This window comes from Cucurbita moschata, unplaced genomic scaffold, assembly GCF_002738365.1.
Source record: "Cucurbita moschata cultivar Rifu unplaced genomic scaffold, Cmos_1.0 Cmo_Scf00072, whole genome shotgun sequence".
In the NCBI taxonomy this organism is placed as follows: Eukaryota; Viridiplantae; Streptophyta; class Magnoliopsida; order Cucurbitales; family Cucurbitaceae; genus Cucurbita; species Cucurbita moschata.
This window is the reverse complement of record NW_019268588.1, coordinates 941,800-952,553: the sequence shown is the minus strand read 5'-3', so window position 1 is coordinate 952,553 and position 10,754 is coordinate 941,800. Positions and strand designations below refer to the sequence as shown.

Here is a 10,754-nt window from a genome sequence, read left to right as displayed (position 1 = left end):
TGAATAGGACGAACCACTCCCAAAACAATTAGAATTAAGCTCGTTGAACTGGAATGTGTATTGTCCATATAGGGGATCTTTCAATGAAGAAGATGGGACCTAAGACCAAGACAAGGTCTATCTATTTTATTTAGTTATTCAGTTAAACCAACTATTCCTTATCTTATTGTAACAGATAGCAACAAACATTTCATACCGAAAAACTTAAATTTTATCAAAATGCACCTCAATTACAATATTTAAACTTAAAAATTTTATCATCATTAAAAGAAAAATCAACTTGTGGAGAAAACCGAAATTAAAACTCTTTTTTTTAGAGAAAATTTGTGAGTTTTTAAATGTAATTCAATTTGTTATTGTTTTTTTAATTTACTTATGCAAAACTAAATTTAATTGTATTTTTGTTAGGGCTAAAATTAATAAATTTTAATAATATCTTTAAACTAAAAAAAAAAAATTAAAAATAACTTTATCATTCATTTTAAATCTAAAATGTTAATATTTAAGAGTAAAAATATTTTTTAACTTACAAAAGTGCTCAAAAAATAGCGTTGAACTTTATTTAAAATTAAAAAAAATATACTTATCATTAATATTTTTTTAAAAAAATATTTATAAATGTTAAAAGTATTTTCAAAATGAAGCATTACAATCGGAAACTAATAATAAATATTTTTAGAAAATATTAAAAGATTTAAGGAATTTTAGGTATTTTTTTAATTTAGTGGAAGTAGATAATGAGTTGAAATGGAAAGTTGAGAAATACTTAATTTGCTGATTTTTAAATAATAATTTTCCATTAATCATTGATGAAGAAAGACAGTGAATAATGAACATTAAAAAGAATAGTAAGTATAAATAAAAGGTTTTAAATTAAAATAATTGATTATAATTGGAGGTTCGGAAGCAACATAGTGAGTATATATATTATAATATGATTACCTAAGTAAAGTAAAATCAGTTTTAATCAATGGTATTGCACATACTCTGACCTCAAAGCCTGTTGGTACAATGGAGCCTGCAATAACACCACAACTAAATCAACCCAAACTAATTGGCCATAATTGAACGAAAACTAAAATCAAATGAGGCTTCGGGTTTGTATAGAACAAGTATAGAACAAGTATTCAGGTAGAAGGTGATAACCCTAATGAATCGACCCTGAAACAAAGAATGTATTGAAAAATTAAAATGTGATAATCTAATGAATCGACATCGACCCTGTAACTAAGAGTGTAGAACAAGTATTTGAGTAGAAAGTGATCACACTAATGAATCGACCCCGGAAGAGAGAGGGTAGAAGTATTCGGATGGAAGGTGACGACCCTAATGAATCAACTCTAAAATAGAGAGAATAGAACAAATATTCAGTAGAAGGTGATAACTCTAATGAATCGGTCCGAAAACAGAGAGAATAGAACAAGCATGTGATAACCTTGATCAATCGACCATGAAATAGAGAGAGCAGTTCTTAGAACAAATATCAACCAAAACACTATTTTGTTGTTCTAATGGGCTCTCTTATTCAAGTGTGTTAGAAGAGTCAAACATGAGCAAATGAGGGAGTTCAAAAAGCAAACGAGACACCATTCTAACAGTTCTATAGCCATATTCGAAGCACCAAGGGAAAGATCTTGAGGTAAATGTACTAAGAGCAGTTCTATCGAGTACAAGAATCGAGTGAAGCTCACAAACATTCTAAGGAAAGGTAAAGAATCCGGTGGAGGTCGAAGTGATCGACTTAGTTGAAGTTCACACGTCCTTTGTCTAATCCTTTTTGTAGCTACTCTATTTTTTATAAGATAAAGCAGAACTTGTATAGTGTAAAGATCGTATGCGTACCCGGTAAGTAGTATGAGCGTGCAGCATCCCTGCATATGGCCAAGGCACATTGGCCATGGTTCTAGATATCTGATTCAATCCTGCAGTCTTGATAGGTGAAGGAGAAACATAGCCCAACGAAACCTCGTTCCGAGGTACATGGTAACCAGTAAATGAAGGCGGGATGCTTTGCACGGTAAAAGGAGCAAAATTCATGATCGGAGTCGGATTAATCGGAAGGCTCCTAATATACCTACAAACGAAGGAATAGGTTCTGATTAGTATGCATTTAAACACTCAAGCATTCAGATAATACTACAAAGAACGGATATAATACACTCCATAAGAATGGCACGATGGCACGATGGCACAATGGCCTAGCTGCATATGCGTACATCATCCAAAAACATCTCGAATTCCACATACGTAGTCCAAGTTTGCATTACCTTCCATAGCTCCGATCATAATCCGGGTCACTAAGATCCTTTTCCCTATCTCTTAAAATGGCAACCCGAGAAGTAGCCTCACTCCCGGCATCTTTGATACTCGTATACTTCTCAACTTCATTCACTCTACACCCTTCTCCTCCATCTCCATTTGCCAATATATCTTTCTCCTCAGGGAAGGCATTAGACAATACAGTACTCCCATGTCTACTGAATATTCGAGCACGAGCCTTATCATACTCTTCCATCCTCTGCTCCACAGTCCTACCAAGACATTGCCTAGCCATACCATTGCCAGCATCATCAGATGACTTATTCAACCTCGGTCTAATCGCAATCTTAACGCACCCAAGTTCATCATCAACAGACTGTTTTGCAGGTATTTGAGATAAGCAGATAGGCGGGAATCTAGCTTCACCAGTATTCCTCACCAGAATTCTCCCTTGTCCATCAATGCCATTATCCTGAACCATAGTTTGCAGGCCGTAATGTTGAGCAACACGATGAGCTGCAAGTCGAAGATACGACGTAGGGAAGTGTTGGAACTCAAACACTTGATGTTCTTGATTTTCCAAAAACCTCTGGATATCGAGTTCCATTCGCAGAACTATGGTGACAATTAAACTACAATGAGCAGAGAAAATCTAACAAAAACATAACTCAACGAACAAAAACTTAAAGTAAATGGCCATAAGATCCAAGAGTACTAAGCATAGGGCATCAAAATTGGGGCAAAAACTTAAACCCTTTGTTCAGAAGAAGACCAATAACAGATTAAACCTAAAACATATGATATGAACAGAAACAGAGAAGAATCTAAAATCGAAGTTGAATCAAAATTAAGAGAAGAGAAAATACTGACTGGTTAGACGGTGTCGAGGGTTCTGAAGTGCCTCGACCAAAAAGGGGTCAACCATGGAGAGTTTCTCTTTGAGGGAATCTGGAAGGCCATCAATCGAATCCATCGTTTTCTCTCTCTGAAGACTTTCTCTCACTACCGTAATCAGAGGCTTGAAGCTTCTTCTTCTTCTTCTTCTTCTTCTTCTTCTTCTTCGAGACAGACAGTGAGAGAAATCTCTAGAGAGAGAGAGAGGGGTCTGGATGAATCTTATCCCTACAGAACAACGAAAGGGCTCAACGGCGGAAGGGAAATTGAAATTGAAGAAGGGTTGTTGATTTATAGCAAAAGAAATCCAAATTTTTACTTTCCATATCTGAATTACACAAAATTACCCAAAACAACACAGACCCATTTAATTTCTCCCTCCGGTTTTGGGGTCTGCTTTCATCCCGAGTCAGCCATTGCTTTGGTTGACTTTAGAGACAAATTTTATCCATTAGGTTGACTTCAAATAGTCCGACTTACATCTTGAAACATATTATCTCGTAACCGACATCTTCTTCCATACATTTAACCATACAAAATCGATAGTTTGATGCAAGAATCTAACGAGCGGGTGCAGAGTTTAAAGGCTAATCGAACATTCAATATACAACTCGCATCAATGTGGTATTATGTCAAACTTAATGTTTAAGTCAATACTTAGAACGTAGTAATAACGACGTTTTACCCTCAAAGAGTGGTTGACATTCCTCCCCGACTCAGTTTTAGAGCTCAACCAAGACGTGTACATGTGCCCTTAGAATTATCTTGGGCGTTAAGGACCCAAGCCCATGAGCATTGGATCACTCATTTATGGCTACTTACCCCAAATAAATAATCAATTTATACCCCTAAATCTCCGGAATCGTTCCAATTAAAGCTCTAAACTAATAATTATATCGAACAACAATCCTATCAATTAAAACTAATTTGAAAGGTAGAGTTCGATCCAACAGCCGGGGAATATAAAACAAAAATTTAACTCGATTCGGTTGCATTAAGTGCTGACAAGAACAACGTGCATAATCCTGCAAATCGACCTCAGTTTATGATGTTTAGCTGTCGAGAATCGTTCATACAAGAAACCGAAGCTGAAATTGGAGTATAAACAACATATGTAACGGATATCACTAAAACTAAAAACGAAATCGTTACCCGAAAATGGAACAATCAATCACAAATCAACCAATTGATAATGAGAAACTTAATAAGCTTTGTTACAACAGATGATTAGGCAGATAAAAAAGGATGCCTAAAACAGCTCAACATGATTAGTGAACAAAATAAAAAAAAAAATTGAACAAAATTACATTACAAAGAAGCCAAATTTTCTTCACTCACAACCCATAGTACTATCACACTCCTAAAAAAACCCTGCTTTAAAAAAAATAATAAAAAAAAAAACTCGGGTTTCTAACACGAAGATCAGTTGGTTAGGTTTCACTTCTATACTTGATCATCTGGTCCAGCCAGCATCACCTGTCGAATCGTATGTTTTTTTAAGCTTCAGAACTCATATAGACACGAGAGTTTATGCACAAAAACGGGTTGGGAGAGTTTACCAAGCACAGTGAAATGGAATGGGGTCATAATGAATATGATTCAAAGAAATTACTTACATTGCAGTCGTTGGCGTATTTTCTGGCAAGCATGATTGCGGCGTTTCTTTCTCGCTCTGATTCGAATTTCAACACGAACGATAGTCCCTTCCTTCCTTGCCAGAATAGTGCCTTGGTTGCGGTACTTCGGTCATCTCGAACTCCGCATAGCTAGAGTTGAAGAGGGAGGTGATAAGAATAGACATATTGTCCTCCTTGGGTTTTCCCTTTCGGGTTTCCTCTCAAGGTTTTTTAAAACGCGTCTGCTAAGGAGAGATTTCCACACCCTTATAAAGAATGTTTCGTTCCCCTCTCCAACATGACATAGCTTTGGAAACAGCTATCGAAAGCACGTTTTCACTAAACTCTTATCCCAAAAAGAACCGAAAGAAATCGTCCATTCTTTTCGCTCGGCGTCGTTTTCAATGTTCATAACAATTGATACCCAAGTTGCAAAATAAATAACTTGTTACGATACCTGCATCAAAGACGAATAATTCTCACGTGCCTTCGTTATCCAACCTCTGGAAAGCTTCATTCTCATTTTCCCAACATGAAATACATGAACAGAATGTGATGAATAATCTTGTCCGTTCATCTGGGATATAGTTACCTGCAGATTTAGAATCGAACGAGAATCGATGTTCAGAGAGTCGCCAGCATGATTACCCTCATAATCTAATGTAATTTCATTTATCGCATCGCTTCGCTTCGAGGGAAGAACTCAGTATGCTAAGTACAGGTATAGCATGATCGAACTTTCGGATTACTACGTACAGCCAAGGCCGGGACGAAGTTTACACAAATTTGAAAGTAGACATGCATATATCGGATGTAAATCAGAGAGGATAATCATACATTGAATTCGGAGTTGGATTTTTGCATGAGCGTCTCAACATAAGTTCCGAGTCCTGAAACTGTAGAAGGTGATTTTGTCAGTTTTCCTTAACTCGGCTAGGCCGGGCGAAATATGACTCATAAATGTCAATGAGAAAAACCAACCAGGTTCGATGGGACCGGTTGTCATCAAGTCCACTTTTTGGCCATTGGACACTATTTCCACTTGTAAGGTTCGCCCGACATCGAGAGGTTCCAAGGCATAGATCGACTTGGTCGCACCTGATAAGAACATGAAACTGTTAAGGCAGAAAACAAACTAAACTAATACTAAGAGGAATATGTTAAACCAGGTAATGAACAAAAGGCAAGACAATACAACGAAAAAGTCCACGGTATCGATGTTTTATGATCGAGTACCGTGTGTTCATGAACCTAAATGAGATTGACAAAGCTCCTATTATCCAGCTTGAGTCGAGGTCTAAAACAAAATGTTTACCTGTAATTACTTGCTTCCAGCTGCAATCGGACGACATTCGATACCATTGAATAGAACATTTTGAGAGTGGGGGTGCTGCATCTGAGGCACATTTGATTCTCAAAGATGAACCTAGAGTTTCCGAACCATCCAAGTCGTATAAACTCGACTTGTTCTCTGCAGCCCTTTTGCACATTGTGAGCTGGATAAATAATAAAGGCGAGGTTAGCAACTCGTATGCATCAAAATAATCCAAACGTAAATCCTAATTTCGTAACATGCCTCTCTTTGAAGCTTTGCGGAGATTATAGTTTTTTCTCGAATTGTAGCTCTCAGCGCACGTAGCTCATGTTCCATGCCCATCACCTATGCAAATATAAACACGAGTTTAAATAATAAGTGAATCGAGTGTAAGATGATTAACTTCCCGGTAATTGCATATCCTTATTTGAAATTTTAAGGAGGATCGGAATCTTTGATTTGAAACCGAAACAAACGACCTGATATTCGGATCTACCTTGCTTGGTTGATGCAATAGTTTAATTCTTCTAGCCTCTTGAACTTCATCTACTAGTCCTTCGACGTTCTGTCAATATGATGTAATTTTTATCAACTGATGCTAAAAGTGAATGAAGATTATACAGATAAACTTAATGGCACATATAAAAGGCATCTCTTATATATAAGCTTCCAGTTAATGCAGATCGTACGAGAAAATAAGGGAGAAAACGAGCTGATCGTGCATATATCAATCATATTTTCGGTCATATCGCTCATTTTTATTGCTGATTCTTTACAATGAGCTGATCGTGCATATACCTGTTTTTTCGATTCGTCCAAATTTTTTTCCTGTTCATCAAGAGCTTCCCCAATTCGCTGCACGACAGCTCTTGCGCTCTCAATTTCAGCGCAAGCAAAAGATTTCTCTTGGTTAACCAACCTCTTAGCATCTTCCGAAGCCTAAAGTACACAAAAAAAAAAAGTTATATTAGTTTGGGATTGCTACTAAGAAAATACAAGCCCACCGCTAGCCGATATTGTCTTCTTTTGACTTTTTTTTTCCGGCTTCCTCTCAAGGCTTTTAAAACGCATCTGCTAGGGAGAGATTTCCACACCCTTATAAAGAATGTTTTGTTCCCCTCTCCAACCGATGTGGGATTTCACAATCCACTCCCCCCTTCAGGGCCCAGCTTCCTAGCACACCGCCTCGTGTCCACCCTCCTTTGGGGGGCTCAACCTCCTTGCTGACACATCGTCTCGTATCCACCCCCTTTGGGGCTCAACCTCCTCGCAGGTACATTGCCCGATGTCTGGCTTTGATACCATTCGTAAGAGCTCAAGCTCACCACTAGTAGATATTGTCCTCTTTGGACTTTCCCTTTCGGGCTTCCCCTCAAGGTTTTTAAAACGCATCTGCTAGGGAGAGGTTTCCACACCATTATAAAGAATGTTTCGTTCTCCTCTCCAACCGATGTAGGATCTCACACAAATAATAAATAACTTGACATGTGAAATACGTCAAATGTGGGTCCGATGTGTGAACATGGGACCCACATCTGCAAATATATACTTGGGATAATTGTACAGACAGATCATAAGAATAACATATTGAAGTGATGTAAACATTATCTAAGAATGTGAATCTAATAACCTGTTTGAGAAAGGAAGCCAACTTTTTCACTTCAAACTTCTCTTGAATCAGCTCTCCTTCTTTTTGAGTTAACTTCACAGCTAAAGCTTCCACCTGAACGATTTATGATGGCAAGGAATGCAAAATATTGAGAACACTTACGACAAAGATTACGAGGAAAACAACAAACAATACGAACGACACTTCGTTTCCAAAAGGAAGGATTAAAGTGATCAACGAACTAAAACGGGGAGGGAGATTGTTAATATTAGGCGCTTTATACAACTTTCATGAGCTCAATCGTTATCGAAGAGATCAACAAACTCACCAGTAAAGAACGTGCACCAAAAACAAGAAAAAAGATTGACGATTTTACGTAACAATTTGAACAAATAACAAATATACACCAAGAGAATATCTTTACCCCTATGGCCAGAGAAGTGTTGTGAGTGAAGCTTTCGATATCAAAGTTCAACATGAGCTATAACGATCAATTGGAAATGAAAAGTCATGAGATACGAACCATGGAGATAGCTTTCTCCACATCCTCCTTATTTCGTCCAGCCAATCGACCTTTCAGAAACTCCAAAGCATCACGAAGCTTCTTCAAAATAACATGTCCCTCCAGTGAAGGCACTTCTCTGAGCTTTGCCTGAATCCCAAAGAACATCAATTACAATTCAGTTAAATGAGAGACGCGATATAGAATTGAAAATATAGAAGTGCTTGTCAAAGTAGTTTGAACCTCATCAGACAGCTTAGCAGCAGAGGCCAAGTTCTTGTCAAATTTACAGGCAAGGTCACGAACCGAGAGTCGCTTATGCTGCTCAGACAAGTGTGTAGTTTCCTCTTCGATAACCTCTTTAAGAGAAGGGCCCTGGTTTACATCCTGAGGCTCTTCTAAAATCTGATTGTCAGGTCCTAATTTATATTTCGGAAATTGATTCGAAGCAAAGCTAACATCAACCGAAACTGGCAACATTGCCTCCATGTTCACAGTTTCTTCAAACTCAGGACTAATCTTCGTCATTGATCCAAAATCGATTCTGTATTAAACCAAGGAGATTCACTTTTCATGTAAATCCAATGATGAAAAATAAGAACAATCCAATGCCCCAGATGGGGAAAATGCATTCTTATACTTCATCTCATACATTAATCAATACCTAATAGCAGATCAATTGAATTTTAGGGCGAATCAACGGATCGAGGGAGAGGTTAACAAAGAACAAATCAAGTAGACAAGAACTTTATACAACATAAAAAGATTTAGTAAGTAAACCAAACTATGGAAGATTAGAAGCATATTTGTTTGTTCTTTCACCAAATCCCTGAAAAAATCCACCAAATTTCAACAAAACTCCAACGGATGCAACCAAAAATCTATCTCTCCCCAAGGAAGAATGTTTTTGTCAAACCCACATGGCCAAAGAACAAACAGAATCATGGAAGAATTTCGCACCCAGAAAGGAAAATCCACACAGAAATCCCGCTGTTCTTGAAATGTAGTGTTTCTTTCCAGTAAAAGAGATGAAACTTAAGAGGACAAAAAGGAAATGAAAATAGAAACACAACATTCAGAGTAAACAAAAAGAGGTGTAGGAAGCTACAGTCCGAACCCTCCAATCTACGTTACTCAATGACTCATTCATACTAATTAAGACAAATTAACACAGAAAGCAACCAATAAATTCAATAAAAGAAGAAACCCAGAATCAAAAAAGGTGCTACCAGGCAAAGAATTCATCTCCAATCAACTTCAAAGTGGAAAAAAACGCTTCAAGGGTTTAAAAAAAGAGAAACAACAAAACCCCAGATGATGAACAACAAAATGCAGCTCAAAAACTCCAAGAAAACTTACAGATTACAGGAAAAGTAAGATGAAAAACATGGAACCAAGGCAAACCCAGATCAGAAACAAGGTCTTCCAGCTAGAGGAGAGCAAAAAGAAAGGGGGAAACAAAGAGAAGGAGAAGGAGAAGGAGAAGAGGAAGAATCTAAAGAGAGAGGTTGGTTATGGCATGCTTTTTGTAAAGGGGGAAAAAAAGGAGGAGAAGGGCTAAATGGAAAAGAGGCTGAAGGACCCAAAGACCTGGTCTGTGTGTCACTGGCCTCTCTGTCCTGGGTCTTGGCATGTCCCCTTTTGTCAGCAAGAATGAATAAAAGAATGAAAATTTGCAAATTTGCCCTTCCTTCACATCTCTCGTAGTATTCCAACAGTACCCTACAAACCCCCAAATTTCTGATCATACCCCTCACAACTATTTGTTTTTCTTCAATTCATGAGGATTTGTATTCTTCTTCACATTAAAGATCCAATCTTTTATTTCATACAACTTGCTTTTTGCTGTTATTTGGTTTTTTCGATTCATTCAATTATTTTAATTTCTCATAACCCGTGAGTTTTCTCTTCATCGTAGAAGTTCGATCAATGCTAGAATCAGTTTATCACTTTTTTGTATTTTTTTTACAGTGATTTTGAGTATTTTCTTGGCAATAACAGTAGCTAAATAGTTAGAATATCTTTACCCTAATAGAAACAATAAAGTTAGATTCTTCGTCCATAATTTTAAGAATCTACCCGAGTAATTTTGAAAAAAGTAGATTTCAAAAGTCAATTAATTAATATTTTGAAGAAGAAAATAAAGACTAAAAAAAAAAAAAAAAAACTCATATCAAAAGCAATTTACTTCAAAATATACGTTAAATAAACCTTCAATAATAAAAGCAACCTTTTATATGTGAGTAACCAACAAATAAATTTATTAACTGATATCAGCTATAACAAAAGTCAACTTATTTAAAATAAGCTCGTATTTTAATTATGTCCATAAAAAATTTAAATAAAAAGAAAAATTCGGGATTACCAAATTATAAAAATAATTTTAGTACTATATGTTTATATTTTTTTTTTTCTTAGAAAATACTTTTGAAATTTCCATGCTTCACCATGACACCATCATTGTTTCTTCCCTCTTGTAAAAAAGTGATTACTTGGTGAAAATTATTATTATTATTATTATTTCTTTAAAGAAAATAAAAAGACATTCAAAAAAGAAAA

At 36.5% G+C, this 10,754-nt stretch overlaps 2 protein-coding genes across 4 annotated transcripts; both read right to left on the bottom strand.

Moving 5' to 3' along the window:
* Positions 1-849: 849 nt before the first annotated feature.
* Positions 850-3,436, bottom strand: LOC111438213 (R3H domain-containing protein 1-like). Of its 2 annotated transcripts, none has more exons than XM_023076171.1 (4): positions 3,130-3,436; positions 2,268-2,874; positions 1,843-2,074; positions 850-1,018 (listed from the first exon to the last, which is right to left on the bottom strand). In XM_023076171.1, the coding sequence occupies exons 1-4, from the start codon at positions 3,230-3,232 to the stop codon at positions 968-970; spliced, it is 993 nt and encodes a 330-aa protein (XP_022931939.1). In that variant the 5' UTR covers positions 3,233-3,436; the 3' UTR covers positions 850-967. The 2 variants fall into 2 exon arrangements, with proteins under 2 accessions (XP_022931939.1, XP_022931940.1); XM_023076172.1 differs by having other exon boundaries at positions 2,268-2,891; positions 3,130-3,238.
* An 878-nt stretch (positions 3,437-4,314) lies between these two features.
* LOC111438217 (stomatal closure-related actin-binding protein 3-like) lies at positions 4,315-9,725 on the bottom strand. Of its 2 annotated transcripts, none has more exons than XM_023076182.1 (13): positions 9,156-9,173; positions 8,439-8,739; positions 8,217-8,345; positions 7,715-7,807; positions 6,883-7,023; positions 6,581-6,649; positions 6,346-6,429; positions 6,085-6,265; positions 5,751-5,867; positions 5,607-5,665; positions 5,227-5,361; positions 4,770-4,919; positions 4,315-4,629 (listed from the first exon to the last, which is right to left on the bottom strand). In XM_023076182.1, exons 2-13 carry the CDS (start codon positions 8,721-8,723, stop codon positions 4,597-4,599), a joined length of 1,476 nt encoding a protein of 491 aa, XP_022931950.1. In that variant the 5' UTR covers positions 8,724-8,739; positions 9,156-9,173; the 3' UTR covers positions 4,315-4,596. The 2 variants fall into 2 exon arrangements, with proteins under 2 accessions (XP_022931950.1, XP_022931949.1); XM_023076181.1 differs by lacking the exon at positions 9,156-9,173 and adding an exon at positions 9,555-9,725 and having other exon boundaries at positions 4,381-4,629.
* Between the last annotated feature and the right edge of the window lie 1,029 nt (positions 9,726-10,754).